The 27,779-nt window shown below is 61.7% G+C and overlaps 12 protein-coding genes across 12 annotated transcripts; 5 read left to right on the top strand and 7 right to left on the bottom strand.

Annotated features, from left to right (window-relative positions):
- Positions 1–32: 32 nt before the first annotated feature.
- Positions 33–1,823, top strand: RHTO_06071 (DnaJ family protein; the record flags this gene model as incomplete). Its single annotated transcript, XM_016419732.1, has 6 exons — positions 33–479; positions 544–553; positions 610–660; positions 721–1,559; positions 1,588–1,713; positions 1,770–1,823. The coding sequence occupies 6 exons, from the start codon at positions 33–35 to the stop codon at positions 1,821–1,823; spliced, it is 1,527 nt and encodes a 508-aa protein (XP_016275186.1).
- A 192-nt stretch (positions 1,824–2,015) lies between these two features.
- RHTO_06072 (hexokinase) lies at positions 2,016–4,356 on the bottom strand (the record flags this gene model as incomplete). Its single annotated transcript, XM_016419733.1, has 13 exons — positions 2,016–2,062; positions 2,122–2,180; positions 2,242–2,306; positions 2,370–2,604; positions 2,669–2,707; positions 2,767–2,996; positions 3,058–3,240; positions 3,298–3,409; positions 3,466–3,621; positions 3,680–3,831; positions 3,901–3,961; positions 4,034–4,233; positions 4,318–4,356. 13 exons carry the CDS (start codon positions 4,354–4,356, stop codon positions 2,016–2,018), a joined length of 1,578 nt encoding a protein of 525 aa, XP_016275187.1.
- Positions 4,357–4,485: 129 nt separating this feature from the next.
- On the top strand, positions 4,486–5,915 carry RHTO_06073 (protein of unknown function DUF1014 family; the record flags this gene model as incomplete). The annotated part of the gene is made up of 11 exons (XM_016419734.1): positions 4,486–4,491; positions 4,663–4,695; positions 4,765–4,853; positions 4,919–4,971; positions 5,036–5,208; positions 5,268–5,378; positions 5,446–5,460; positions 5,523–5,580; positions 5,646–5,678; positions 5,767–5,842; positions 5,900–5,915. The coding sequence occupies 11 exons, from the start codon at positions 4,486–4,488 to the stop codon at positions 5,913–5,915; spliced, it is 663 nt and encodes a 220-aa protein (XP_016275188.1).
- Positions 5,916–6,315: 400 nt separating this feature from the next.
- Positions 6,316–7,484, bottom strand: RHTO_06074 (exosome complex component MTR3; the record flags this gene model as incomplete). Its single annotated transcript, XM_016419735.1, has 7 exons — positions 6,316–6,411; positions 6,476–6,637; positions 6,699–6,774; positions 6,832–6,971; positions 7,027–7,141; positions 7,196–7,274; positions 7,343–7,484. 7 exons carry the CDS (start codon positions 7,482–7,484, stop codon positions 6,316–6,318), a joined length of 810 nt encoding a protein of 269 aa, XP_016275189.1.
- Positions 7,485–8,232: 748 nt separating this feature from the next.
- Positions 8,233–10,685, bottom strand: RHTO_06075 (MFS transporter, Sugar transporter; the record flags this gene model as incomplete). The annotated part of the gene is made up of 12 exons (XM_016419736.1): positions 8,233–8,585; positions 8,651–8,850; positions 8,910–9,133; positions 9,187–9,311; positions 9,376–9,583; positions 9,643–9,746; positions 9,802–9,842; positions 9,902–10,029; positions 10,084–10,144; positions 10,200–10,270; positions 10,330–10,423; positions 10,489–10,685. 12 exons carry the CDS (start codon positions 10,683–10,685, stop codon positions 8,233–8,235), a joined length of 1,806 nt encoding a protein of 601 aa, XP_016275190.1.
- Positions 10,686–11,348: 663 nt separating this feature from the next.
- RHTO_06076 (cupin domain containing protein) lies at positions 11,349–12,037 on the bottom strand (the record flags this gene model as incomplete). Its single annotated transcript, XM_016419737.1, has 4 exons — positions 11,349–11,425; positions 11,485–11,694; positions 11,751–11,796; positions 11,858–12,037. The coding sequence occupies 4 exons, from the start codon at positions 12,035–12,037 to the stop codon at positions 11,349–11,351; spliced, it is 513 nt and encodes a 170-aa protein (XP_016275191.1).
- A 286-nt stretch (positions 12,038–12,323) lies between these two features.
- Positions 12,324–14,553, top strand: RHTO_06077 (x-pro dipeptidyl-peptidase (s15 family) protein; the record flags this gene model as incomplete). The annotated part of the gene is made up of 8 exons (XM_016419738.1): positions 12,324–12,605; positions 12,662–12,908; positions 12,973–13,040; positions 13,102–13,165; positions 13,224–13,253; positions 13,313–13,618; positions 13,685–14,131; positions 14,195–14,553. 8 exons carry the CDS (start codon positions 12,324–12,326, stop codon positions 14,551–14,553), a joined length of 1,803 nt encoding a protein of 600 aa, XP_016275192.1.
- A 467-nt stretch (positions 14,554–15,020) lies between these two features.
- Positions 15,021–16,081, top strand: RHTO_06078 (aromatic ring-opening dioxygenase family protein; the record flags this gene model as incomplete). Its single annotated transcript, XM_016419739.1, has 5 exons — positions 15,021–15,230; positions 15,302–15,474; positions 15,529–15,745; positions 15,809–15,991; positions 16,052–16,081. The coding sequence occupies 5 exons, from the start codon at positions 15,021–15,023 to the stop codon at positions 16,079–16,081; spliced, it is 813 nt and encodes a 270-aa protein (XP_016275193.1).
- Positions 16,082–16,272: 191 nt separating this feature from the next.
- RHTO_06079 (glutaryl-CoA dehydrogenase) lies at positions 16,273–18,528 on the bottom strand (the record flags this gene model as incomplete). Its single annotated transcript, XM_016419740.1, has 13 exons — positions 16,273–16,337; positions 16,454–16,606; positions 16,684–16,740; positions 16,801–16,877; positions 16,949–17,032; positions 17,093–17,180; positions 17,236–17,296; positions 17,388–17,551; positions 17,612–17,713; positions 17,772–17,957; positions 18,014–18,081; positions 18,227–18,311; positions 18,420–18,528. The coding sequence occupies 13 exons, from the start codon at positions 18,526–18,528 to the stop codon at positions 16,273–16,275; spliced, it is 1,299 nt and encodes a 432-aa protein (XP_016275194.1).
- A 530-nt stretch (positions 18,529–19,058) lies between these two features.
- Positions 19,059–21,500, bottom strand: RHTO_06080 (MFS monosaccharide transporter; the record flags this gene model as incomplete). The annotated part of the gene is made up of 10 exons (XM_016419741.1): positions 19,059–19,282; positions 19,351–19,573; positions 19,633–19,840; positions 19,981–20,043; positions 20,127–20,156; positions 20,283–20,688; positions 20,751–20,901; positions 20,963–21,212; positions 21,296–21,313; positions 21,427–21,500. 10 exons carry the CDS (start codon positions 21,498–21,500, stop codon positions 19,059–19,061), a joined length of 1,647 nt encoding a protein of 548 aa, XP_016275195.1.
- A 1,904-nt stretch (positions 21,501–23,404) lies between these two features.
- RHTO_06081 (uncharacterized protein) lies at positions 23,405–25,885 on the bottom strand (the record flags this gene model as incomplete). The annotated part of the gene is made up of 6 exons (XM_016419742.1): positions 23,405–23,901; positions 23,959–24,060; positions 24,155–24,222; positions 24,284–25,385; positions 25,448–25,645; positions 25,714–25,885. The coding sequence occupies 6 exons, from the start codon at positions 25,883–25,885 to the stop codon at positions 23,405–23,407; spliced, it is 2,139 nt and encodes a 712-aa protein (XP_016275196.1).
- A 349-nt stretch (positions 25,886–26,234) lies between these two features.
- Positions 26,235–27,774, top strand: RHTO_06082 (uncharacterized protein; the record flags this gene model as incomplete). Its single annotated transcript, XM_016419743.1, has 4 exons — positions 26,235–26,358; positions 26,429–27,123; positions 27,188–27,403; positions 27,454–27,774. The coding sequence occupies 4 exons, from the start codon at positions 26,235–26,237 to the stop codon at positions 27,772–27,774; spliced, it is 1,356 nt and encodes a 451-aa protein (XP_016275197.1).
- Positions 27,775–27,779: the final 5 nt, after the last annotated feature.

Below are 27,779 nucleotides of genomic sequence, written 5' to 3' on the forward strand. Positions count from 1 at the left end.
ACGATCAGTGACTACACAGCTACTGCCTGTCCATGGTCGCCAACCGCGACGAGGCGCAGCGAGCCCTCGCCATCGCACGGGGGAAACTCGAGGCGGGACAGTACGACTCGGCAATCAGGTTCGCAAAGAAGAGCATCGCGCTCGAGGCGAGTCCCGAGGCTGCCGCACTCCTCGCCAAGGCGGAGCAGCTCCAGCGCGGCGGCGGGTCGGGGAACGGGACTGCCGCCTCAGGGTCATCCACCGCGTCGACATCCGCAACTTCGGCCGGTCAGACGAGCGGGTCGACATCGCAGCGGGCTGGAAAGGCCAAGGCGGAGACTTCGGGCGCGGCAGCAGGTGATGGCGGCGGAGGCGAGTACACCTCGGCGCAGTTGGCGATGGTGAAGCGGGTCAAGGCGTGTCGGGTGACGGCATACTACGAGATTCTAGAGCTGGAGAAGAGCTGCTCGGACGGTCAGATCAAGAAGGCGTATCGAAAGGTGCGTCGGGGCTCTCTTCAGTACCTCCTGCGACCGTTTCGCTAATCTTCTCCTGCCGCAACAGCTCGCTCTCGGTCCGTTTGCCCTCGATGACACGGACTTTGTGACGTACTTACACTCCTGTCTACAGGCCTGCATCCAGACAAGAACCTCGCGCCCGGCGCCGAAGAAGCCTTCAAGAGTGCGTTCCTTCCGCTCACATCTCCCTTCTTCCCGCGCTGACCTTTCTCGTGCTTTACAGTGGTGTCGAAGGCCTTTCAAGTACTAAGCGACTCGAACAAGCGAGCAATCTACGACCAGACAGGCGGAGACCCCGATTCTCGCGGCGGCGGCGGAGGCGGAGGAGGCGGTGGATTCGCGCGAGGACCGTCAGCAGCAGGCTTCCAAGGCGGCGGGTTCGGCGGCGAGGAGATCTCGCCCGAAGACTTGTTCCGGATGTTCTTCGGACAGGGAGGCGGAGGGTTCGGCGGGTCGCCTTTCGGAGGAGGACCGTTCGGCGGCGGACCGTTCGGCGGGACGAGCTTCCAGTTTTACGGGCCCGGAGGCGTACGGATGGGCTCGATGGGCGGTGGGATGCCTCGAAGAGCCGGCGGTCAAGGCCAGCAACAAACCCCGACTTCGATGTGGCTCCAAATCGCCCCTCTCCTCTTCCTCTTCGCCTTCTCGCTCCTCTCCCAGCTCCCCTCGTTCTTCGGCTCGTCGACACCCGCTCCCCCCAACTTCAGCTTCGACAAGACGAACCACTTCTCCGTTCCTCGATCGACCGCAAGCGGCGTCAAGTACTACGTCTCGCCGGACCAATTCGCCCAACATCCGCTCTACGAATCGTTCCTCTCAGCCAACCCCTCCCTCGGCTTCACTTCGTCACATCAGCCTGGCTCAGCGCAGTACAGACGGGATCTGGTCGACCACTTGCGACGGTCGAGCGCGACGGCGGAACCTGTTGCGGAGGGAGGCGGTGCGTCGAAGGAGAAGGAGAAGAAAAGCAAGCCTGTCAAGCTTCCGCACGACATGCTCAGCTTTGAGCGGACGGTCGAGCGGTCGTGGGTGAACAGGCTGCAGACGTATTGCCGACTCGAGGTGCGCTTCCTTCTCCGTTCGTTCACAGCACCTCGCTCACGACTACAACGGCTGCTCGCAGCTGAACGACCGGAACGACCAACTGGAACGCGCAAGAGGCTTCCTCGGATTTGGAACGGACCATGACCGTATAGCGAAGATCCTCGCTCAGAAGGTGCGTCTCTCGCTCCTCCTTGTCTCTACATTGGGCGCTGACGCTCTTGCGAGCAGCTTCCGCACTGCGAAGAGCTGAGCAAGGTCCCTGGACACGGACCCGTGTATTAGACTGCCTTCGCAACACGGCCTCTCTTCTTTCCTTGTTTGCGAGAGGGAAGGATGATCTACTTTTGATTTCTGCGAGTGCTCCGAAGTCCCAAGCAAGCGAGGTCTCTGAGTCTGGCTCTGTACAGGGTGTCCAACGGCGGGAAGGGGGCGCGAGGTGGGAGAACGAGAGGAGTGAAGGAGGGGACAGAAGGTCTAGACGTGTGCGGCGAAGCCCTTTGCTTTGCGTTCCTTGGTCATCGCTGCGAAACGGCGGGATTAGCGTTCGTCCGTCGCGGGGATCAGAGGGAGTCGAGCGAACCGGCGATGACAGCAGCACCGACACCCGATCCGTCCTCGGCATGGTACGTCTTGATTGACCTGCCCGACGTACTCGTTAGCTCGCACGCCAGATTCGAAAGCGCAAGAGGAGGAAACGCACCGGCCCTTCTCGCCAAAGATGTCGACAAGGCCCTCCTCGAGCCTCTGCGGGAACTTGGGGTATTTCTGCAGATTCGAGCACTCGTGTGAGCATTCTCCCCGCCTTCAGTCAAGGGCGCGTGGACGCACGTTGTACAACGACCCATCCGTCGCAATCCCGATAGTCTTAGCCGGGTCATACGCCTCGTCCAGCAATCCCTGCTTCGAGACGATCGCTGCGATTCCGCATGCCGAGAGACGCGCGGCGCGAGTGCCGATTAGGACGGCGAGGCGGCGCATGAATTGGCGTTCAGCGATGGTCGTGTCGAGGGAGAAGAAGTGCGCGAAGAGGCCGGTGACGGTGAGGAGTTCGTCGGTGGTGTCTCTGCGGGCGTGTGAGGGGCCGTCAGACCGTGCATCAGAGGTGGAGGAAGGCGAAGGAAACGCACGACTCGATGAGCGAGAGGAAAGCCGTGTCGAAGACGTAGCTGCGAGCGACCAGTTGTCAGCTCTCCACACCCTCGCGAAGTCACGTAGCGCGACTCACTGCTTCTCAACCTTGTACGTCTCCTGACCCAAGAAAAGGATCCCCTCATCAATCAACTCGCACATGACGAGCCGGAAGATCTCTCCGAGGTACAACCCCGCGATCATCTTCTCGAACGCCTGCTCGCCAGGCTTGTTCGAGGTCTCGTCGATGTGGATGTCGTATGAGGTGCGAGGGAGGTGTTCGTGAGTCGTCGAGTCGAAGGCGCCCCATTCGCAGTTGATGGCCATCTGCGCGCAGTCCTTCCATCAGCCTGAGCTCCCGCCACTCACGTCGGGTAAGCGAACGCACCTGCGCATCCTCAGGCAAACCCAAATCCTTGATCTTGGGAATGTTCCCAATCTTCTCCATGTACGCCGCGTTGCAGCCCGTTCCGAAGATGATTCCGGCGCGGGTAGCCTGGTCGACGTAAGAAGAGGCGATGAGGGTACCGGTCGTGTCGTTGATCAGGGCGACGAGGTCGACTGGGACCTTCTGCTCGCGAAGGAAGGGGGAATAAGTGGGAGAAGGGGGGAGAGGGGAGCGGCGCACGTATTTCTCGAGGCCTTGCCTGAACAAGGCGGCGCAGTCTTTGCCTTCTGCGCCGGGCGCACCAAAGCCTTTCGTCCAGCGGATCAAGACGCCGTGGTCGATCTTCTCTTGCCTGCGCACCTCATCCCATTAGTTCCGCCACAAGTCGTGAAAGGGGGTCGTACGCACAGGCAAGGGTAGCTGAAGGTAAATCCGACCGGGATAGGCTCGTCCAACTCGACTTTCCCATCCTCGTCGCCGAAGTGGTCCGTAACAAAGTTCCCAAGGCACTCTGCGCAGAAGTCGAACAAGTCCTGCGCATCTCCCTGCTTCTGCTCCTCCGTCCTGCGTACGACTACTCGTCAGCAAGCGAGCGAAAGGACAGGAAGGGAAAGGGACGAACAGTCGGTACTTGGTCTGCGTCACCTCGAACTTGCCGTCTCCCTCGAGCTCGACGTGGCACACGCGGAGGTTCGTGCCGCCAAGGTCGACAGCAAGGTACGAGCCCTTCTCCTTGCCGGTGGGCCAGCCGAAAACGAAGGTCGGGAGCATGGGCTGCAGGTATCAAAGGGTCAGGTTCTCGTCCTCGCGCGTCGCGTCGTTGAAGGAGCATGCGGGACTCACCACCTCCTGCTCGGGCTTCTCGAGGCCGCGCTCGAGGACCTCGACGAACGAGTCGACGATCCTGTCGCGAGACGTGAAGTTCGGTCAGCCATCGGTCACACGGGTGACTCCCGGCGAGAACAGTCGGACGGACATGCGCATGCGCTGCGGGGTGAGGGTGAACTGCTTCTCGAGGCGACCGAGGTAGTTGGCCATGTCCTTCTTTGCGGCCGAGGGGAGGTTCGTGTCGTCCTGCGTGCGGGTGAACTGCAAGCGTCCCGACTCGCTGCGCCTCCCAACCTCCGAGACAGATCCCCTCGCGGTCCTCGACGAGCGGCGGAACGAGGTCCTGGCCTGTGTCGGAGTGCATGGAGGTGAGCGGGAATGACGCAGTGGGGCCGGCGAAGGACGAGACGAGCGAGGACGGGAGTTGCGCACCTCTGCTGCGGTCGACGTGCGTCTCTGTGTCGATGCCATCGCTGCTTCAGTCTGTGTGTGGGAGAATGAGAGTGAAGGGCGTGAGGACGAGAGGAGACGTTGGTCTTCCTCATCGATACAGCACCCTCGCTCCTCGCCAGCACTCGCATAGGCTCGCACAAGGACACAATGGCTGTAAGCGCACTCATTCACTGCACCCAGTCGCGCAAGTCGCACGCTCGGAGCTGACCCTGCTCGACCACACTCGCCTCCGAACCATCCTCATCACTCGACGACGCTCGACCTCGCTACAACGCCTCCTGCTCTCGCCTGACATGTTCTACTTCACTGCCACTCTTCTCGCAGCCCAAGCAGAACGCCAAGGCCGTTGCAGGACGTGTGAGGCCCCCTCTCTCACCCCCTTTCGACCCTCTTCGACTCGACTGACCCAACATCCACCGCTCGCAGGCCCGCAAGGAAGAGGCAGCGAACGCAAAGGCCGCGAAGCAGGCTGCCGACAACGAGGCGAAGGAGGCGGAGAAGTGGGAGAAGGGAGCGTGAGTTCCACCTTCGACGCAGTTCGTTCCGCTGAAAGAGGCTCACGGAGGTATCGTGCGCACAGGAAGGGCAAGTCTTCCAAGGAGGACAAGGCTGCTGCTGCAGAGGCTGCGCGAGGTACGTCTCCCCTCTTCCCTGCACTCTCACACGGGCGACTAAACCCTCCTTGCCGGACTCACAGCAAAGAAAGCCGAACGCGAGCGCCTCCTCGCCGAAGAAGAAGCCTCTTTGCCTTCCAAGCCCAAAGCTGCGCCTAAGGCAGGCGCAAAGAAGGCTGCTCCTCCAAAGGCTCCTGCGATCCCGTCGTTCGACTCGGGGCTGTCAGACAGCGCTTCGTTCAGTGCTTCCGGTATCGTGCGTTGCGGTCTCTTCTTCCGATGAGCGCAGGCGAGTTGACTCCCCCCGTTGCGCAGGACGACGCGCTCGATGCGCTCAGCCTCGTCAACGCAAAGAGCGACAAGGCTTCGGTCGGTTCGCAGGCTGCCAAGATCGAGACGCACCCCGAGAGGCGCTTCAAGGCGGCGGTGCGTGTTCTTTTCCCGGTCTCTCGCAGGACGAGCGCTGACTGACTTGCGGATCGCTTGTCGCCAGTTTGAGGCGTACAAGGTTCGCCCTAAACCGACTTCTTTCTCACTCATACAGCTTCTGACCGCCCACTTCGTGCACAGGAGGAGCAGCTGCCGATTCTCAAGAAGGAGCACCCTGGCCTGCGGCTGAACCAATACCGTCCGTCTCCCTTCCCCTCCCCTCCTCCTCACTCTGTCCCCGCTGACTCCGCCTCTTCTCAACAGATGACAAGCTCTTCGAAGCCTTCAAGAAGGCTCGTCCCCTCCATTACACCATTCTCTTTTTCTCGCTCACTGACACTGACGGTGGTCGTCGTGCAGTCCCCGCAAAACCCCTTCAACCAAGCGCACATGGCGCACAACGCGTCGAAGGATGACAAGGTTGCTGCTTTGCATGCGCAGAAGGAGCAGATTGCAAAGAGGTGCGTTTGCCCGTCTCTCCCATTTGCTCGCGACAAGCTGACGAGATGGATGGACAGGTTGGCGGACAAGTAATCGCGCTCTTCACCTCCCTCCTGCACCGCCTGTTCCCTCTCGTCGTTCTTCTCCCTCCTCTCTCAACCCGCCTCGCCCGCCCCTCGAGACTCCAATGATGACTCCCCACCACACAAAGAATCAGATACTTCCGACCCCTCCCCTTCCTCCCCTCACACGCTCTGGTCCTGCCTCGGCGGAACCGCTCGTGCTGCAGAAGGAGAAGGGATGGGGATGACGAGGATTTGGTCTTGCGGTTTCCCTCGCTCGCTCGTTTTGCGGGCGGGAGAGGGTTTGGCTGAGGAGTTTTCTGAGGAAGGAGGCGAGGCGGGAGGGGCTTGTAGCCTTTTCTTTCTAGTCGTAACCTCGCATCGCATCCTCTCACACGATCTCGCAGCAAGACGAGGGAATGAGTTGCAAGCTACTCGTCGGTACGACTTCTCCGCGCGCTATCCAGCAGCGCCTGCTTCGCCACCCCATGCAACAGCGTACAGACCTCATGTGCCTTCGCCAGTGTCTGCACACGCACCAACCATCATCAGCTCGTCTCTCGCGACGCGAGAGAAGAGGAACGAACGCACGTCTGTCAGAGCATCAGGCTCGACCGCCCCGCTCAGGCGAATATTCGTGACGGTCCCAAGCGCCGGCATACAAGCGAGCGAGACGAACGCAGACGAGTCGCGCGCTTCGTCACGCGTCGGATCGAGGATGGCGGATTTGGAGTTGGGAGCGGGGAGGAGGGCCTGCGTTCGAGGCGTCAGCAAGGCGAGGAAAGAAGGACAAAGGAGGGGAATGGGGACGAACAGCTGAACAGGCTGTTACGAGGCCGCGCATTGGGATGCCTGCTTCGGCTAGGGCGACGGACGCAGCCGTGACTCCTCTGCGACAATACTCGTCAGCTCAGCCTGGCGAAAGGAAGAGCAAATCATCGACGCACATGGACAGGTCGTTGTCCCACCCATCCGACTCTAGCACCGTCACGAACAAGTCGATCTGCGATTTCGGGAGGGTTTCGAGCAGGAGAGAGGGGAGGAGCGATTGTTGGAGGACGGCTGCGAGGCCCGTCGCTTCAGTGTCCTGCGCGCGTCCGTGTAAGCCAGAGATGTGGCGAGTTCTGAAGATTGCAGCGCACCTTGCCCGGAACGAATCGTCGCACGCCGGATGCGAAAGGCGCGAACTTGATCTCGACGTTCAAGCGGGCTTTGGGGTTGAATGGCGCGCTTGGGGGCGTAGGTTTCGGTCCATAGCTGTCGTTCGAGCACGTCAGCTGTCGTTTGAGCGAGCAGGAAGGGCGCACGCACACTGCGCACAGCACCTTCGTCCGTCCTGCCTCGATGTAGGCTGACCCTGCTGCTTCCGTGACCAAGCCGGGTTGCAGGACTGTGTGTGAGAGGTTCATCAGTCCTTCTGAATAGCAACAAGCGGCTCTAAGCGCCGAGAGAACGCACAGATGGGTCGAACCTGAGCCGCAAGACGGCCGTCTCGTCGCGAGCTGGATGGCACTCGGGCGGCGGGTGAAGAGTCCTGCCGGTACTTGAGAGCTGATGCACCATCGGGCGCGGTGAATCTCCGCCGGTCTGAGGCTTGCATGACGAGCGAGGTGTCTGAGCGATGAAAGCGATGAGGAGAACGAGCGAGGACGGCTCATCCTCAAGCCGCTCGCTGCTAACTGACGATTGCGCTTGCTGTGCCACGGCAACGGAGTGCTAGACCGGTCAGACTCGACGCTACTGTTGCTCGCTGATCCCACTCTCATCCACCCTCTCCTCCTCACATTTGCTGACCACAAGTTGGATACGCCGTACACGGCCAGCGAAGGGCTGGGAGACGACTTGCCGAGGAGCGGGACGTGTTGTCGCTGCCCAGGGTCGCAGGTGAACGCCAGAGTCAGCACTTATCCTCCTCGTCCCCTCTCCCGCGACCCCGGATCTTAGCCTCATATCCCTGCAGCGCTTTCCTTTGCTGGTGTACCTGTGCTCCTTTGACCGGGCAACTCCAGTACGCTGAGCGCCCTCTCGCCTTGGCAGACCGGATTGTGCCAGCCCTCTACGCTCTCTTTTGCTCTCTTCGCTCTGCTGGCCCTTGCTTTCTCTCCGTCAAGCCTTCTATACCTGGCGAGCGCGCGCTCCATAGCGATCGCTGCTGTGCCAAGATCTACGAACGGCTCGCGAGCCACAGTCCGCCTCACTCGGCGCCCGACCAGCTTCCTCCGCCTTTACCGCTTGGTCTTTCTGCTCGCTGTGACAGCTGGAGATGACGGACGACATAAGAATACAGAACAAGCACGACATTATGACCCTTACTTCCATAACAACCCGAGACTGCAGGACAACCCCGCTCAAACCGCAACCTTCTCCTGCTCCGCCGACCACTCCGAATCAGCGTGCGCCTCGCGGTCGTGGTGCGCTCCAATTTTCTTCGTGTCGAGCGGAGCGTCCGTAACCCAGTTCATCCTCTCCTTCGGGTTATGGAACATTGCGCAGCCGATAGCGGCGAGGACGGAGCCCGGCAAAAAAGCGAACCAGACGATCTTGTACGCGTGGGCTTGGGTCTCCTTTAGGGCGGCGGAGGCAGCACCGATCATGGGACCGGTGATGTTGGGGATCGCGGCGAGGCCTTGGCCGCTCATGAGGAAGCCGATGAGAGGGCCGAGGTATTGCGGGTTGAAGCCCATCGGGATGACGGCCTTGACTGCGAGGTTGCGCGGGTCTTCATCAGGATATGCTCAGCGAGAGGAGAAGAGCGGAAGAACGTACGGATGTTCTCGGGGATCTGGGTGTTGGTGAACGAGCCGTAGATAGCCTCTGCGATGGCGTAGCCGACGACACCGCCGAGCGTGCGGACCGAGATGGTGAGCGCCGAAGCGATACCGATGAAGAGAGGGGGAGTCGAGAGCTGGACGAGCGTGATGAGGAGGGTGAGGGGAGCGGTGAAGCCGATACCGCCGATGGCGTTGCTGCGATGCGAGCCTACATTAGCTCCGTCAACCTGGAGTGAGAGAACGACGGTACTCACAAAGCAGTCGCCATGTTTCCGTTCGTGCCAGACATCGCAAACCCAATCGTCGCGACCGCGAAGCACAAGAACCCGACGCAGAGGGGCCACTTGAGGTCCTTGTACTTGGTGACGTACCACGACATGACTGGTGCGACGGCGAAGATGACGAGGAAAAAGGGGAGGAGGCGGGCTGAGGCGTTCATGGTGCCTGGCATCGCCCAGAGACCGTTGACCTCCGAGGACTGAGGAGGAGAAGTCAGTTTGGGTGCAGGTGAGGCGGAGGAGCGGGACACACGTAGATGTTGTTGACGAGGTAGAAGAGACTGCCCTCCACCGCAATGAGGAAGAGCGAGAGCGGGAAGTTGCGGCCATGCTGGAACAGGCGGTGGTCGAGGAATCCGGTCTTGGTGCCCTTCCACTCTGCGTCGTTCGCGCCGTCAGCACGCGCTCTACTCCATAATCCAGAATAGTCGACGGAACGCACCGTAGAGGCAGCAAGCAATAAGTCCCGCGAATCCAACAGCGACGCAAGCGTAAGAGTGCGGGTCGTGCCATCCGATAGTCGAGTCGGAGGACCAGGCGAAGCCCATGAGGAGGGGGACGAGGCCTGCAATGAGGAGGAAGTAGCCGATCCAGTCGAGCGAGGCGAGCTTCTGGAGAAGGGTGTGGCGGGTTGCGGTTCGGGGAGGAGGCTGCGAAGGGCGGAGGTAAGCAAGGCTTCCGCTGCGAAGGAGTCCGGACGTTCACGCACGTGGTAGAAGAAGCCGAATCCGAGGAGGAGGATGCCGTCGAAGAGGAGCATCGTGCGGAAGACCCAGCGCCAGCCGTTGACGGCGTCGGCCTGCGAAGCGGCGGCTGAGGAAGCAGGCGTCACTGAAAGGCCGCTTCATGCAGGGGCAAGCGGGCTCACTCATGGCGATGAGAGCGAGGATAGCAGCGGTCGACGAGGCCCTGTGCAGTCGACAGCGTGAGTAAAGCTCGAGAGGGAGGATGAGGAGAAGTGAACGCACAAGTTGACGACCGACTGAACCCACGCGCGGTACACGCTAGGCGTGACCTCGGACGCAATGGCGTACATGATACCTGAGATACCAGCCGCGACACCGTTCAAGGCTTGGCCGGCAATGACACCGTTGACCTGCAGCGACGAGAGTCAGCCGCGAGCTTGCGAGGGAAAGGGAGCGCGACGAACGTTGTTGGCGGTCATGGCGACGATGGCGCCGACGCAAAAGAGGAGCCAGGCGAAGAGGACGCTGTGAGAGAAAGCGTGAGCGGGAGCGCGAAAGCGGAGTTCACGGAGGGACTCACACGTAGCGACGGCCGTAGACGTCCGAGATAATCGCCATGATAGGTCCAGTCACGATGGAAGGCACGCCTTGCTGTAGGAGGACGAGGCGTGAGCGACTGGCAAGAAGGAGCAAGAGGAAGAATCTCCCACAGCCTGGACGATCCAGATCCGCTTCGACGAGTCGGCGCCGAGGACGCCTGCGATGGTGTAGGCATTCGCAGCGGGTGCGATACCCAGGAAGGTGCTGTAAGGCGGAGCAAGTCAATATCCAAAGTCGCGAGGGAGGCGAGCGAGAGGAGAAGGATGGACTTTTGCATCTGGGCGAGGCAGCAGAGGGACACGATTACCCAGGTCTTCCACGAGATGGACTGCTTCGCGTCGGGATCTTGTCCGAACGTCCCGATGACCGTCACGGGAGTGTTGGTCTCGTCGACGGCGTACGAGTCGTGCACATGGACGCCCTCGGGGACGTGTCGCTCGAGGTGTTGTACGGATGGCTTGTCCATGGCGAGAGAGTAGCTTTGAGCGAGTGTAGCGGAGACAAGAGCAACCTGGGACCCCAGGCGGGGAGCAGTCGCCCCTCCCTTGGAGCTGGAGGAGGAGGAGGGGGCGCTGTGCCGTGTGGGAGAAGGTGGGCGCTGCGCCCCCTTTGACGGCTTCGAGTCCACAGAGCCGAGAACGCCGGTAGGGATCCGGGAGAACAATTCAAAGCCGCCCATGCAGATCCACCGGTCGAGCATTCTCGCAGCGCTGGACTCGTCAGCTTGTGCGTCGGGCCACGAGCGAAGCTGGGCGAGGGCGGGCGGAAGCAGCGGCACTCGCCAACCCCACTGCGACGACGAGAGGGAAGGGAGAGAGCTGAGCGGGCGAGAGGGCGGGGTGGGCAGGGACCCCCTGTTGCAAGAGTCGAAAGATGGATACCTGGTGAAGCATGTACGTACCGCTGTAGCAGGCGCACTTGAATCCTTTAGACCTCGCAAACCCGGCAAAGAGAGACGAACGGACTCTGCGCCACGCGAGGTCCGCACAGACCCTCAACGGCGACAGGAGTCCTGCTTGCCGCAGCTGCTGCTCTCCTCGCTTCCTTCAGATAGTCGCGAGCACTGCAACGATGGTTTGAGCAGACTGTTACTGCACGCGAACGGGCTACTCCGCAAAACGACTCCTCCTCAGTGAATCGACTTGGCGGGAAGCTCCTTGCCGTCGATCACGACCGGCTTCGCAGGCAGGAGAACGTAGACCATCCCTGCGCGCACGTGCTTGTCAGTGTCATCGTGATCCAAGAGCGAGGTGGACCGCACTCACGAGCCCACTCCGTCTCGCTCGGGTTTTCCCAGGCATGGTCCGTTCCCCGCTGCACAACCACATCTCCAGGCTTGACGAGCGTCCTCGATCCGTCGGGGAGGACGAGTTCGAGCTGGCCAAAGAGGACGAAGCCGTAGTCGAGCGAGATGGTGCGGTGCATTGGCGAGAGGTGCTTGGGCGGCATGTCGACGTAGCGGACGACCGAGCCCTCTGTAGGACACCGTGTCGGTGTGTCGGTGCAGAAAGAGCGACGCTGGAGAACGCACCGTCGTTTGTGAGCTCGCCAATAGGGAGCGTGCGGCCATCAACCGCCTGCGAATGAGGGAAAGGTCAGCTTCGAAACAGCGAACGAGCGCGCCCTTTCTTCGCGCACCGTCTGGCAATCCGCGGGGGAAGTGTCGGTCGTCCACGCGAGCCCAAACGAGACACCATCCGTGAAGCCGCGAGGCGATATGTTGGGCACCTCTCCGTCAATCCAGACCTTTGCCTGCCCCTGCTCGTCATGGGTCGTCACGACGCGGCGAATCTGAGGGAGGGGGTTCGCGGCAGCCATTTCGGGTGCGTTCGAGTCTGTTTGAGCGGTGCGCGGAGGGTGCGTGAGGAGGTGGACCGGGTGGGTGATGAGGATGCGAGGGGGGTGAGGGGGTGCAAGCGAGGCCGCGGGACAAGGTCGAGGTGGTAGCAGGAGACGGAAGGAGCCGTCCGAGGCTCAGCGCAGCTTGTAGCGCGGCATTGGCGAGCGAGGTGGGGAGCTGAGTGGGAGGGGAGCGGGCCGGTCGACCTTTCCTCGCGCTACGCTCATCCTCACCACTCTCTCGCAACAGCTACGACAGCCAGACATGACTATCCCGCACCCTATTCCCGGCTCGAACGCCATCCGCACGACAGAGAGGCGTGCGAACCTCGTCTTCGACAAGAATGTCGATATCCCCCTCAAGGACGGAGGACTCTGCCGCGCCAATGTCTACCTTCCGCTCGAGGAGCGTCGCTATCCGGTCATCATGACGATGGGACCGTACGGCAAGGACGCCCCGTACTCCGAGTTCCACGTCAAGTCGTTTAAGGAGCTCCCCGACGAGCAGAAGAGCGACTTGTCCGCCTGGGAGACGCCGCACCCCGACGTGCGTCCCTCTCCTGCACTCGCCAGCTTCATACTGACGTTCTCGAGCTCCCGCAGTACTGGGTCAGCCAAGGCTATGTTGTCGTCCGTATCGACGAGCGCGGAAACGGCTCGAGTCCCGGCTACCTCGACACGATGTCTGCGTCTACTTCGAGCGATTTCGCCGAGTGCGTCGAGTGGGCAGCTGTCCAGCCGTGGTCGACGGGCAAGATTGGTCTGCTGGGGATCTCGTATTACGGCGGCACGCAATGGCGCGTCGCAGCTCGCAAACCGAAGGGTTTGACCTGCATCATTCCTTGGGAGGGTAAGCTAGCATCCATTACTTACTCCCAGACTTCAGGAGGTGCTGACGAACTCGATCTGGCCAGGTATGACCGACTACTACCGCGACCGCGTCCGTCAAGGAGGGATCCTCTCGAACCAGTTCGTCAAGTTTGTGCGTCCTGTCTCCCTTGTTCTCTCCCTATGCATGCGCTGACGAGTTGTGATCGCTACAGTGGTGGAACAACCAGGTCGTGACGATGCAGTACGGGAATGGCGAGAAGTCGGTTCGTCGCTGGGGTGAGTCTCGCAAGACGCCCATCTTTCGCTTCCTGGTGCTCACCACTCGCGTCTGCAGGTCCCAACTCGCTCGTCGGCCAGCCTATCGGTGAGTAGATTGGGTCGTCCTCTTCGAAGAACCGAAGCTGACCTCCGTCTCTCTTTCAGGTCCCGAATGCCTCGAAGGCGTCATCCCTCCCGAGAAGCTCGCCACGCTCCGCTCCGACCAAACAATCGACAACGCCAAGAACCGCTACCTCGACGAGCCCTACCACGCGAGCCGCGTCTACAATCTCGGCGACATCGAGGTCCCGGTTCTCTCGGTCGCCAACCTCGGCGGCAACACGCTTCACTTGCGCGGAAATGTGATGGGGTACCTCGAGGCGGGCACAAAGAACAAGTGGCTTTGGTTCATCAGCGGAAGGCATGACTTGCCGTTCTACCTCCCGCACTACGTCGAACTGCAGAAGTCCTGTGCGCCCACTACTCCGCCCGCCCGTTCTCTCCACAGCGGCGACGCTAACGGAATTTCGCGCGCAGTCCTCGATGCATGGCTCAAGGGCAAGGACAGCCGTGGCTGGACCAAGGGACCGAACAACGGCGTTCCTGCCGTCAACGTCCTCGTCCGCAAGGGCAACCCGGGCTTCAACTCGACCGCGGCCGAAGCAACTTTCGCGAACCGCCCCGAGACGTCCTGGCCGATCGAGCGCACCCGCTACGAGAGATTCCACCTTCACCCCGACCTCTCGATGCGCCTCGACTCACCTGCGACTGAGTCGGCGCAGCTCAAGCTTGCTGGGCTAGGCAAAAGCGACCCGATTCAGTTCAAGGTTCCGTTTGACGAGGAGACGGAGATTGCTGGACACCCGCTTGCGAACCTTGTCGTCGGCGCCGAGAAGAGGGAGGACGGGACTGCACCGAGGGATGTCGACTTGTTCGTTACGCTGCGCCACTTTGATGCGGACGGCAAGGAGATCTTCTACACCGGTGTGCCTCACTCTTGCTCGAATCTCTCGCCGTTCGCAAGACTGACTTGCTTTTCCCTCGCAGGAACGGCCGGCGACCCTGTCCCGCTGGTCAAGGGCTGGCTCCGCGCCTCGCTCCGCAAGATCGACGAGACCTCGCCTCGCCACCGTGCCTACCTCCCTCACCGCAACTACCTTTCCACCGACGTCTCTTACCTCGAGCCCAACACACCCTACGACTGCCTCGTCGAGATCTGGCCAACCGCAGTCGTCGTCTCTCCAGGCTCGAGCATCGTCTTCGAGGTCGCGACGGGCGACACGCAGGGCGCGGCTATCTTCCTTCACCATGAGCCGACGGATCGCAGCGAGGAGGACTTTGGCGGCACGAACGTGATCCACTTCGGACAGGGTCACCAGAACTGGCTGCAGCTTCCTATCGTCTGAATTCTGTAGAGTCTGGGATGTCGTTCGCAGTGCATGATTATCAGTTGCCATCGTCTTCTCCGTCCTCTCGTCACTTGGGAAGGTCAACGCTTTGGCCCCCAGCGGCTCAAGCGGGCGGCCTCGAAGACTGGACAGCGTGCTGCTAAGCTCGCAGCGGCTGTTCTCGCCTTGCTAGCACGCTTACTCAGCTCTGAGCGGGGGAGAGGGCGACGTCCGGTGGGAGAAGGCGGCCTCGCAGCTTGCGGAGGACCGCTGCTTGCGCTCGCTACAACGCTTCGCAGGCCAGACTTACCGCTTCAGACTACAATGGCAAAGCACCCTACACCTGTGATTCCCTGCTCACAGCTCCAGACAGCCCGAGGGTGTGCCCTCGCAGAGCGAGGCGCCGGCTCGACTCCGGGCTTCACCACAACCGCAACTTACCAGGCCTCGCTCCGCAGGTCATTCTGTGCTCGCATGGTTCAACGATGATGCTGGGCGAGGACAGCACGGCGGGGCGGTACTGGCAGTCGGTCGGAGAGGAAGCGACGAAGCGCGGCGTCAAGGGCGTTGTCTTCCTTGGCGCGCACTGGGAGGTCAGCGGTACGGGAGTCGAGGTTGCCAGCAATCCTGGGGCGAAGAGCGTGATCAAGCAGCCCGTAGCATGGGTGACGCCGGATAAGTACGTCGACTACGAGGTACGTCTGGTCTCCTTCTTCTCCGTCTCTTCCCGCCGAGCCACAAAGCCCTGAAACCCTTTCCGATGTAGATCAACTCGTCGCCCGAGCTTGCGAAGCGAGTCCAGGTTGCCTTGGGAGACGCAGGAATTGAGGCCAAGCTGAACCCCTCGGTCGAATGGATTCACGACGTCTTCCTCGTCCTAAACTGGATGTTCCCGAAGAGCTCGCCGCCTGTGACCGTCATCTCGACAAACGCCTACTAGTCAGTCCTCCTTAGTCGACCGATTCGGACTTCGAACTGACTCCTCCTGCTCAGCGACCCGTACTTCCATGTCGCCATCGGCGCTGCCATCCGCCCTCTTCGCTACGAAGACATCCTCATCGTGGGCACCGGCGGAACCGTCCACAACCTGTACCGCAACGCTTGGCGCAACATTATTCTTTACCGCGACAACTTCGCTCAGACCAAGCCGCCCGAGCAGTGGGCGCTCGATTTCCGCAACGAGACGCTCGATGCGTTCACGAAGAATTCGGTGCGTCCAAGAACCCGTTCGCGAGAACTGAACCGAGACCTGACCTTGCCTCCTGCTCTGTAGGGACCTGCGCTCCGTCGAGCAGCCATGCGCCTGATGCGCCACCCTCTCTTCCGCGATGCACACGGCACCGACGATCACTACGCACCCGTCTTGTTCGCCGCCGGAGCAGCAGGAGACCAGGACGACGAGGGCACGAAGAACACTTCGCCGGCGGAGGTGTGGGAGCTCGAGCAGATGTGTAACGTGGGTGCTCGCCCATCTTGCGCGATCGTCGTCGGTGCTGACAAGGATGACCGCCTGCAGACGCAATTCCAGTTCGGTGAATGGCACTGAGCGATGAAGGCTGATGGTTTCGGTTGGCGGAGGACGTCTTGAGATTTTCGGTTTTCTTGTAACGACTAGTCAGTGTCCTCGGACTCAAGCCGCTCGTGGTGACGCAGCGGATCAACGCGGAGGCGCACAGCTGGAAGAAGTGAAAGCGCAGGTTTGACGAAAAAAGCCAGCTCTTGATTGCATCGTCGAGTCTACTCGAACGCTGCGATGCCGGTGATAGCCTTGCCCAGAATGAGTCCGTGGATGTCGCGAGTTCCTGTGGCGAGAAGGTGGAAGGGACGAGCGGGAGGAGGAGGAAAGCGAGAGAAGAGCGAGTGAGCGAGAGGAATCAGCGATGGGCTTCGACCGACAGCGAGAGCGTCGTCAACGCACCCTCGTAGGTCGAGACCGTGTGCAAATTGTACGCGATGCGCGCAATAGGGTATTCATCCGACGCCGCGTTGCCGCCGAAGACCTCCATGAGGATGCGGGAGTGATCGAGCGCCTTCTGGCAGTTGTTGCGCTTCATGATCGAGACCATCTCGGCTGCGACGTGAAGATGGAGTCAGCTCAATGTCGTAATGTGTCGGGGCGAAAGGGAAGTTAAGAGGAGAAGAGCGTACGAGACCAGTTGCCGCTGTCCTTCAACCGGCCGAGCTGGACGCACGAGACAAGACCGACTATGCAAGAACGGTTCAGTTTAGCGCGCTGAAGCTCAGAGCATCTGAAGCGAGACTTACTCGCAGCCTCCATGTGCGCGTTCGCCAACTTTTGCTGGACGAGCTGGAAGCCGGCGAGAGGCTTCTTGAACTGCTTCCTGCGATAGCGAAGAATCCGTGTCAGCGACTGAGTAGTGTACATCTGAGTCGGGAAGGACTGTCGACGTACCTCTCGAGAGCGTACTCCCTCGTAACGCGGATGGCCTCTTCCAGCGCACCGACCGCACCGAAGCTGATACCGAAGCGGGCGTTGCTGCGGAGGGAGCGCGTGAGCGGACAGTGACGAGGGCGGAGAGCGCGAGGATAGCCCCACTTGAGGCAGGAGAAGGGGCCCTTGAGACCCTGGACGTCGAGCATCTGCTCAGCCGGTACGGAGACCTCATCCATGAAGATCGAGCCGGCTGCGGGCCAGTCATGTCAGCGAGAAGAGTCGAGAGCGGGAGAGAGCAGACGGGCTGATGGAAGCGCGCAAAGCCGTTTTGTTCTTGATGGCGGGCGCCGAAAGACCCTTCATGCCCTGTTCGCGAGTCAGCAATCGTCAGCAAGCCACTCTCGTCATACGCCAAGACCTTGCGGCGAAAGAACCGCCGGCGAGCCCGCCAACTTACCTTGTCCAGCACGAAACCGCGGATCTTGCCGTCCCACTGGCACTTTGCCCAGACAACGAATACATCGGCGATAGGTGCGTTCGAGATCCAGGTCTTTGCGCCAGAGATGAGGAATCCGCCACCGCCGGGAGCTTCGCGCGCTTCGGTAGTCATGCCAGCCGGGTCTGCATGGGGAACAGTGTGAGCGCGAGAGTTGATGCCGGTCAAGCGCGGGTCGGAGGCACCGGAACCGTGATCAGGCTCGGTCAAGCCGAAGCAGCCGACGAGTTCTCCCGTTGCGAGTCGAGGGAGGTACTTTTCCTTGAGCTGCTTCGAGCCGAAGGCGTCTGTTTCGCGGCGACCAGTCAGCAACTTTTCCTCCGACCGGATGAAGGCTATACACACTGATAGGGTGCATGACGAGCGAGCTCTGGACACTCATCGCAGACCGGTAGCCGGAGTCGATACGCTCGACTTCGCGGGCGACCAAGCCGTACGCGACCGAAGAGACGCCGGCACAGCCGTAGCCGTCGATGGTAGGACCGAGGAGACCGAGTTCACCCATCTCGGAGAGAATAGACCGGTCGAAGTCTGCGGGACGAACGAGTTCAGCCAGACTCACGGCGGAAAGGAGTGAATGGACGCACTCTCGTTGCGGTAGGCCTCCGTCACTCGGGGAGCAAGCTTCTCCTGGCAGTAGCTGCGCGCCATCTCCCTGTAGAAGCCATAAGAAGCTGTTGTCAGAATCCGATTCTCGAGGGAGGAGAAAGAGGACAAGGCGTGGCGGGTTGCGAAGCGCCAGCCAAGGGCGCCTGCGCTCCGGTGGCAGCCGCACAAGGTTCAAAGAACGCTGTACGCACATGATGGAAACCTCCTCCTCGCTCAGCATCGTGCTCTCCACCTTGAGAGGGTCCTCCCATTGGTAGGGTGCGAAAGAAGATGTCACTGCGGCGCGGCAAGCAAGCGCGCGTCAGCACACTGTACAGTACGACCCATGTGTACTTTCTGTCGCCCTCCAACCCGCCCGCGAGGCAGGGGAACTGCTGAACTCACTCGCGAGTTCGGCAGGAGCGGTCGCCTCCGACGAGGCGAAGCGGGCGGCGAGCGCCTTGAGCGACACGCGCTTGGCGGCAAGCTGGCGGAGGGGGAGACGGAGCGACATCTGTTCGAGCTGGCGCAGCGCTGTGAGCGGTTGATGGACGAGGTCGAAGGGTGCCCCGCGCGTCGCCCGTTCGGGACGGAGCGCCAGGCTTGCCGGCGGCGGGGATTCGGGACGCAAAAGTCCTATTCGTCGAGGTAATGCGGCTGGGCTAATGAAGCTGAATACAAACGGCGTCGAGCGACCGAGAGCGCGAACGAGCAAGTTCGCAAAGCCGGGTCGAGCTGGCGCAGTAGGAGTCACATCCGACGTCGAGTCGAGCGTACCGCCTGCTCGGCACAGACGCTGGTGAGCCGTCAATGACCAGAGAAGAGCGCGGGAGCAGTGAAGAGCGAGAGCAAGCAAGCATCTCTATCGCAGCGACCTTCGCAAGGGGACGTCGAGAAGTGTATCAACCTGTATTACGCGGCCCTGAACACACAGACAAGGGACCCTAGTATAGAATGTATCGTACTGAAGACCGTGGGAACGAGGCAAGACCCGTACAGACCCAACAGGCGGTGTAGAAGAAAAGGCGAAGGGGAAGGGAGCGTTTAGACCTCCATCTTCTTGGTCTCGTGCTCCTCCTGCGAGTCGATGTGGCGGATCTCGGCGTTGTCCTTGCCCATCTCGGTCGCGTAGGTGTGGTCCGGGCGCCAGGACGCCGACTTGCGGGGGGTGACACCGGCCTCGAACATCTGGTCGACCTGCTCGAGCGTGAGACCCTTGGTCTCGGGGACGAGGAAGTACGAGTAGACGAAGGCGCAAGTGCAGAGACCTGTAAGAGCCGGAAACGAGTCAGCGCGCTGCTCGAAGGTTGAGAACAGAGGAAGGCCTGAAACGCACCGCCCCAGATGAAGAAGACCGACGAGCGGAGGTTGCCCTTGTCCTCACCGACCATGTAGGGGGTGATGACGGCGATGATGGTGTTCCAGAGCCAGTTCGAGGCGGTCGAGAGGGCGACACCGCGCGAACGGATGGGGAGAGGGAAGATCTCGCCGATGAGGACCCACGCGCCCGGTCCCCAGGTCGAGGCGAAGAAGAAGATGAAGATGGCGATGAAGGCGACCTATAGACGAGCGAGATGTGAGCGCGAGAACGAGCGGAACACAGCTGAAGGCAACGAACCTGGGCGTTGACGGCACCGATGTTGTCGGCGATGGTCTTGCCAGTGGCAGCGTCAACGTGCGTCTTGTTGAAGCCGGCGGTAACACCGATGATGGCGACGAGGAACTGGCAGACGAGCATGCCGAAGGCGCCGATGATGAGCAAGGGACGACGTCCAAAGCGCTCGACGGTGTAGAACGAGATGGGAGTCGAGCCAACGTTGACGATGCTGTAGTACGAATCAAGAGGGCAACGAGGGGCGGAGGAGGAGGGGTCAGAGTCGAGGGAGGCGAAGGGAAGGTGGAGGAGCGAGGGAGGACGGAAAGGGTCAGCTCGGTTCTTTCGCGCAGCGTAATGAAAAGAGCGTACGTGAAGATCATGCTGGTGAGGAAAGCATTCTTGATGGCGCCGGTGGACTGGAGGAAAGGTGTCCTGGAAGGGGCGGAAGTGCGAATCAATGAGGACGCCCGTGAGGAGATCGCGGAAGGATGTAGAGAGGAAGTTGCGAGACGCACGAGTAGTAGAAGATGAAGTTAACGCCGGTCCTGTAGGAATAAGCGAAGAGGTGAGCCAAGCGGGTCCCAGAAGCTCGAGGGACGGCTCGGAGGGCTCGGAGGTCGCAGAACGACGCCTCCGGGTTCCCCAGCGTGCGCGTAGGACTAAAAACTAACCACTGCTGCATCATCTGGAGCGAGGTCCCGAGAATCGTGCGGCGCAGGTTCGACTTGGCCTGGAAGAGGGAGCCGGAGAAGCAAGCCGCCCACGACGCGGACATCGATCCGGTCGGGATGGCCTTGGCCTCGACCTCGGCATTGGCGACAATCTCAGCGAGCTCCAGCTCGATGTACTGCGACGTAGGGGGCTGGCCACGGAGGCGGACGAGGACGTCGCGGGCACGGTCGAGTTCGCCGCGCTTGACGTAGAAACGGGGTGAGTCCGGAAGGAAGAACAAGCCGGTGGCGAGAATAATGCCCCAAGCGAACTGGAGGCCGATGGGGATGCGGTACGAGCCGGAGTCGGACCTGTTCGAGGTGTAGTTCGTGACGATGGCCGCAAGCATGAGGCCGATCGTGATGCCTGCGTTGTCGATGCTCGAGTTAGCTGGAAAACAGGGGCCAGAGCGGTGGAAGAACACGCACAGAACTGGTAGCCCGAGACGAGGGCGCCGCGAACCTTGCGAGGGCAAATCTCCGACATGTAAAGAATGATGATGGCCGAGACGAATCCGACACCGAAACCAGCGATGAGACGACCAACGACGATGGTAGCGAGGGCGGAAGCAGCGAACATCTGCGAGAAAGCAGGAAGTCAACATCGAGGCGCTTCCGAGAAAAGCGCGGGGGAAGCTCACCTGAATGATGACACCGGCCATGTAGACGAAGCATCCGGCGATGATGGTAGGGCGACGACCAATGCGGTCGGCAATGTCACCAGCAATCAACGCGCCGAAGAATGTACCAGCCGAGAGGATCGAGACGATGAGCGAGTTGCGCGACGACGAGAGGGCGGTGTGGCCCTCGCCCATGATCGCCTTGATGAAGACGGGCGAGCCGGTGACACCGTTGATGTAACCGGAGTCGTAACCGAAGAAGATACCGCCGCTGAGGAGGAGAAGGTGGGAAGCATGGGTCAGCAACGGCTCCCTTCGTTTTCGCGAGGACAGGGAGGAAAGCGCGAGACTCACAACGAGGCGAAGGCGCAGCTGTTGTCGAGGGGAGCGAGCGAGAATCACGGGTCAGCTCACGCGACCTCGCAGAGGAGCGACCTTCGCAAGGCCCTCGTCGCGCCTGGCGACGTCGCGGGACTAAAACTCACAGCAAGTACGCCTTGAGGGTGACGGGCGCCTCGACGGCGTTGACATCGGCCGTGCCCTTGAGCTGAGAGGCCATGAGGGGCGGGTTTGTTTGGTGAAGGGGAAAGGGGAAGGGGAGAACGGTGTCGAGAGACGAGGGGGAAAGGCGTGGGTCGGTGTCGAGAGGCTAGAGTGTGTCGCGTGCGCCTTGTAGGGTTCGAAGCGCAGGCGAGGAGACGGTGAGGGAGGGAGAGAAGGAAGAGACGTGAGCTGGGAGCCTTTTCCGCGAGCGCGCGGCGGCCCAGCTGGGGCCTGCGGCGGGCCTGGCTTCGCGCCCGCCTCCACTCCCTTCCAGGTACCATCGCTCAGATCAGTAACCTCGTGTGGACCAGCCAATCCCAAGCGCCGAAATCGAGGGCTCGGACCGCAAACGCCCTCAGATCAGTCCGAGAACCGGTGTTTGCTCGACAGGGCCTTCGTTCGATCGAGAAGGTTGGCGAGCAGGAGCCGGGGTTGAGCTGGGGAGGGAGGCGGGCTCTCCGCCATTCCTGCTGCCCCTTCGTGGGCGTTGGTGGGCGCACCATCGCATCGATGTCGACAGCCCCGTAGATTCTCCGCCCTTCTCCTCGTCGGAGCACCTCATAGCTCGGCTGTAAGAGAGGCCGGACGTGGGTCGTGCAGCAAGTCCTCCTCCTCCTCTCTCGTCGAAGTCCGAGCTGGAGCGGCGAGCAAGCGTTCTCGGAAGCGCATCGGGCGCTATACTTGGGCGGTCAATTGGAATGACAATTGCCGCCAGGCGCGGCGGACGAGCTGATCGTAAGTTAGCCGGAAGCGAGGTGGCGTGGGCGGACAGCCGGATCGAGTCTCGACCGCTCAGAGGGGCGAAGACGGCGGGCCGCGGACGGAACAGCGAAGTCTTCGCACACTCGCGCAAGCCTCTGCGCCACACAGACGATGCTTGGTGGCGCGCGGCATCGATGCGAGGCGGTTGGAAGAGGCTGGGAGCGGTCGGAGAGGGTTGGGGGCGCGCGGTCGAGGGCAAGTCGTCGGAACAGGGGTCCCGCCCGTCGTCCCGCAGCCTGCTCAGCAATTGACCTGTAACTTAAGCCGTGCGTCGTGCTGGGGTATCGACGGGCGAGTCGCGCTGTGGCGAACGACGCATTTCGCTCGATCTGGGGGATGCGGGTGAAGGGCGCCGTTTGGGTGACTGCTGGCTGACTGGTGGGTCTGACGGCGCTCTAGAGGGCGGCATAGACGGGCTGCGAGCGCTGCAAGGGCGAAAGAAGGCGGTCGTGAGGAGCGAGGCGAAAAGTTGATGACCATGGGACGAGTACGAGCAAGGCTGTCCTGCCGCTGTAGCCGGAGAGCGATCAGGTGCAACGCAAGAAGACCGTGAGAACGAGCAGCTGCAAGCGTTCGCGCGCCCAGCGAGGAGGTGGTGAAGCGTGAGGCGTGAGGCAAGAGCGAGGAGGAGAGGAAAAGGTGAGGGCTGCGTCGAGCTCGCGGGCGGTCCGCGGAGTGCTGAAGGCTGTGCTGTCGTGTGAGCGAGCAACACCGCCTTGGTGCTAAGCAGCTTCACCAGCAAGCGTAGGCGTGGGTAGCGAGGGAGTCGGGGGAGAACTCAAGATCGACCTTCGCAAGTTGCGCGGGCGACTGCGATGACTGGCTGTGGAGGCAGCTCTGCTCGCGGACAGGTCTGGGGAGGGGCAAGTGTCATTGCGAGCGAGGGCAGATGCGTCTGCGAGTCCGGGCGGGACTGGCGAGAAAGGCGAAGCGAGGGTATACATGCGAGGGGGAGAGGGTGAGCAAAACGAGGACGACATGCGCAGACTGCAGGCGGTGAGGGTACAGTGTGAACGGCACGACGAAGCGATGACTATGATGCGGCAAAACATGCGAGAGAGCGAGCGAGGAACGAGAGGGTGCGAGACGAAGAAGCGGAAAGAAAGTACTGAACAAGCGACAAACCCACTCCTCTCCCGAACAAGCGAGTCGACCCGCTCACGCCGCACTCAGACGAGTGAAGGCGAACGGGTTGACGTCGTCGTCGGCTTCCACCGGCACTTGCTGAGGCGGAGGCGGAGGAGGCGGAGGTCGCCTTCCGCCGCCGGGAGTCGCGCCGCCATCGAGCGCCGGGAACGCCTGATCGTACGTTTGCGACCGCTGGGCCGCGCCCGAGCGGCTGCTGCCCGGGTTGTGCGGGTCGTACTCGCCGTTGACAGAGGCAGAGCTCCCGGCCAGCATGCTCTGCTGGAGGTTCTGGAAGGCGATCTCCGTCTCCATCTTCTTGCGCACCCACGGCTGGTCCACCTCGCAGGTGATCTGGCGACCGTCGACGACGCGTCCGTTGAGCTCGCCGAAAGCCCAGCGGAGCTCGGTCTCGTACCGCAGCTCGACCTGGACGCGGAGCTCGGCGCGCGACGACATTGTGTACATCGATGGAGGGTTGACGCGTAGGCCGGCGAAGGAGCCGATGTGCTGGATGAGGAAGTCGGAGACTGCCAGGCGGGTCGCGAGTTCAGCGGGAGAAGACACGCGACGAGATGCTGACTCACCATTGCGGTACTGCCACCTCAGAGGCAAGCCGTGCAGCGTGAGAGAGAAGCGCCACCTGTGGCCGAGCTCGTTGACGGGCTCAATCTGGAGGAGGTGGCCGTCTGCCAGAAGCGGTCGAGTCGGAAAGGTCAGCTGCAGGGCAAGCGAAAGCGCATTGCAGGCCACGCTCTTATAAGCACGAGCAGTCGAGCTCACCGTGCATGGTGCCGTGCAGGTTGCGGATGGCGTGCTGGGCGGTGATGGCGTCGGGCAACTTGACGAAGCTGTCGAAGTGGCCGAGTTGATTTGAGCAGCGCGATGCGATCAGAGAGAAACGACACGCACGCGAAGGAGTGACTCTTGTCTTGCGAGTGCATGACCTTGAGCACATGCGCCTGGACGCCCGCCCTTCCGGAGAACAAGCTGCCCACCTCTTCGTACGTGACGCCGTACCGCAAACTTCCGCAGTACACCCTGGCCGCGAGCTCGGCAGCCGTGAAGATGATCGGCACCCTCGGGCGCGGAGCTCGGTAGAAGCCACCCTGCGGCGGCCCGTTGAAACCACCGCCGCCTTGGGGGAACTGCTGTTGATCCTGCGGGTGACGATTCTGGTAGTTCTGCGACCATCCGTTGACGTTGTTCGTGACGGGCTCGACAGGGCGGTGCGGGTCCATCGGTTGGCCGTCTGCCGAGTAGATCTTGAGCTGGAGCGCACGAGTCTCGTTCGGGCGGGCATAGGTGCCGTCCTTCATCGCATGGGCGTGCTGCGCCGTCGCAATCGAGACGAGGCTGACAAAGCCCCAGAGGACACCCGTCTCGGCGTTGCGGTGCGTCTCGGCATCGATGACGCCGGGAACGCCCTCGAAGAGGCGGACGAGGTCGTTGTCGGTAAAGTCGGCGGGCAGGTTGTCGACGCGCAGGTGGGCGCGAGCTTCGGGCTGTGGCTCGCGCTCGCGGGTGCGGCGGGCGTTAGCGTCGGGAGAGCGGGAGCGGGAGCGCTTCTTCTGGTGCGGCGAGGTGCCAGGGGAGGTGGGAGCGCCGTCCGCAAGCGAGGCTTCGACTTCCTCCTCTTTGGGATCGGGAGACGGCGAGCGCGAGGCGGTGAGGTCGATAATGTCGGCAGGCTCGGCAGGCTCGACAGGCTCGGCAGGCTCGGCTTTGACTGGCCTGCCGGCCGCGCGGACAGGCGGGCGAAGCTCGGGCGGGCTGCTGGCGCGCTGACCTTGGACGATGTCGACAGTGGACGAGCGAGCGCTCGGCTGCCCGTCTGGCTTCTGGTCGGCGGGAGGAGCAGACATGGCACGCAAAGCTTCATCCGAGATGTAGCCGTCGTCGAGCTGGTCAGCTCCTTCGTCGTCCCGGCGCTCGGGCGGCGGGAGGTTCTCCCTGCACCATTGCTCGGCGTCGTCGTAGCTCATCTCGAGGAGCATGCGGGCGTCGCGTTCGGCTGTGGGCGAGTGGCATGGTCAGCCCAAGGCTACAAACTGCGAAGGCGAAATCGAGACTTGCCTCCCTCGTTCTCCTTCTCCAGCCCGCCTTCCAGCATTTCGATCGCCCACGACTCGACCTGCTCGATCCACTCCGAGGATTGCGTGACGTCTGGCAGCTTGGCACCTTTGGCTGCAAGGACGCGGACCAGAATGGCGGCAGCGCGAGATTGCTCCTTCGAGCCGGCAGTGACGATGGCCGACATGCCCGTCTCAGTGTCTGATTGTAGCGAGCGCGACCGAGATCAGCAAGCGCTTGTGAGCCGAGAAGAAGCAGAGAGAACGCACGACCCTGGTTGATCAAGTCGCCCTTCCCGCTCTTCTCCAGCTGCCTCAGCCAGAACAACGCCTGGGCAACATCCGCATCCCTGACAGTGCTCACGAGGCGGTCGACGACCTCTTCGGGCGCGAGGAGGGAGCGAAGGTCCCCACCAAGCAGTTCGGCGGCGTCCGAGTCCATGCGACAGAAAGGCGGGGACCGCAAGGCTTCGGTCGGATGTGGAGCGGAGAGTGTGCGGCTTGCGGTCCTTGCCGAGCACCCGCAAGCCGGTCTAGAGCTGGTGAAGCGGGTCGAGGTGATGAGAGGGTGTAGGCGGTTCAGCGGGGTTTGGCGGGCAGTGCGCGGCTTTGGCGGCTTGCGAGAGATGCCGTCGAAGCCTGTGCGCTGCTCTGCTGGGTCCTCGAGCGAGGTGAAGCGCGCAGTGAACCGGACGAGGTCAACCCGCTCTCCTTTCCCTCTTCCAGCTCACTTGCTCTCGCTTCACCCGCTCGTGCACCTTGCTAGTCACTTCAGACACTCTCGAGACGCCATGACTACCCCTCAGCAGGACCTCCAACCCGCGCGCGACGTTGTTGACCCCGACTCGACCGCCTTGACCCGCTCGAGCGATGAGGACGAGGCGACTTCTTCTGCTCGCCGGGATGGCTCATCTGGTGCGTCAGGGGCTTTAGTAAAGATGCTGCTGTCGAAAGGCGAGCGACTGACGGGGCCGGCCCTCTGCAGAGCCGCTCACTCCCCCTCGACCGTCCCTCTTCGCCTTGCTGCCTGCGGAGGTTCTCGAGATTATCGCTCGCGACATTGCGAGCGAGACTCTTGACAGGCTTCTCGTCAACGACCGCGTCTTCGAGATCGCGCGCGACTACCGGCTCAAGACTCTCGAGGTCGGCATCGAGACCAGCGGCAGCATTCTCCTCAAGCTCGCGACGACTCCCGAGACTGCTTTGAATGTCAAAGAACTGCAAGTCGAGAATGTCGACAAGCATCCCGAGCTACAATGCATCATCTTCCGCAACACCACGAACCTGACGCACCTCGAGGTCACTTTCGGCGACGGCGAGAACATCGTGGAGGTTCCCGACTGCTTCTGGGCTTTGCGGTCCTTCAACCACCTCATTCACCTCAACATCGCGCATGAGTTCAGACTGCAGCCGCTCGATGGCTTCTCCCTTGAGCGTGACGTCCCGTCCCTGCGCAAGCTGAACATTGGCGCCGAAGGGAGCCTGGCAGCCTGCGCGCCAGGCTTATCCAGGCTGACGCATCTCAAGGTGTCGTCTACCAGCTTTGACGGCTCGGGCGTGCCGTGGCAAACCCTGACCCATCTCGACGTCACCATCGCCCGCCGTGTACACGAAGTGCCCGGGGACGGCCTCGACCTCGAGAAAGTCGCGAACACCCTTGAGACTGCTTGCGCAATCGCGGTGAGTTTGTTCCTTCTCAACTTTTCTCAGGACTCGTGGGTTGAACTCCTTGCACGCCGAACAGCCCATTTCCTTGCGGAGCCTCGCCCTTTCCTTCGACATCGGCGCTTTGCACGGCTGGCAAGAGTTGGTCCGGATTGCGGAGAGCCTGCCCAGCTTGACCGACCTCGCAGTTCTTAACATCAAATCCTTCGCCGCCTTGAAGTCGTGGACTTCCGATAGCAAGTTGCAGTCTGTCCTGCGACTCAGGCTGTCCGGGCGCTGCGACTGTTACTCAGCGGTACGTCCCGCCTTCCGCCCCCCATCACCCAGCTGACGACAATCACGCAGGACGAGCTGCAAGGAATGCGAACTCTCCTCGCTCTCTGTCCCGCTCTTCAAGCCCTCCGCCTCGAAACGTTCGACTACTACCGTCGTCCCGCCGTATTCTCGATCGAAGAAGAGAAGGAGGCGATGCTGACCGCAATCCGTCAAGACCGCCTCGCCGATGACTTCCCGGGCATTGCCGACCTGCTGCTCACTCTCGAACAGACGGCTGTCCTCGATCTCCGCTTGTTGTTCTTCTCGAGCTTCGAGAAGTACATAGGTGTTCGCTGGTACAGGTTCATCTCGGACGCGAAGTTTGTTGCCGATGGCTGGACGTTCATCTGAGCGAG

This window comes from Rhodotorula toruloides (genome assembly GCF_000320785.1).
Source record: "Rhodotorula toruloides NP11 unplaced genomic scaffold Scaffold4, whole genome shotgun sequence".
In the NCBI taxonomy this organism is placed as follows: Eukaryota; Fungi; Basidiomycota; class Microbotryomycetes; order Sporidiobolales; family Sporidiobolaceae; genus Rhodotorula; species Rhodotorula toruloides.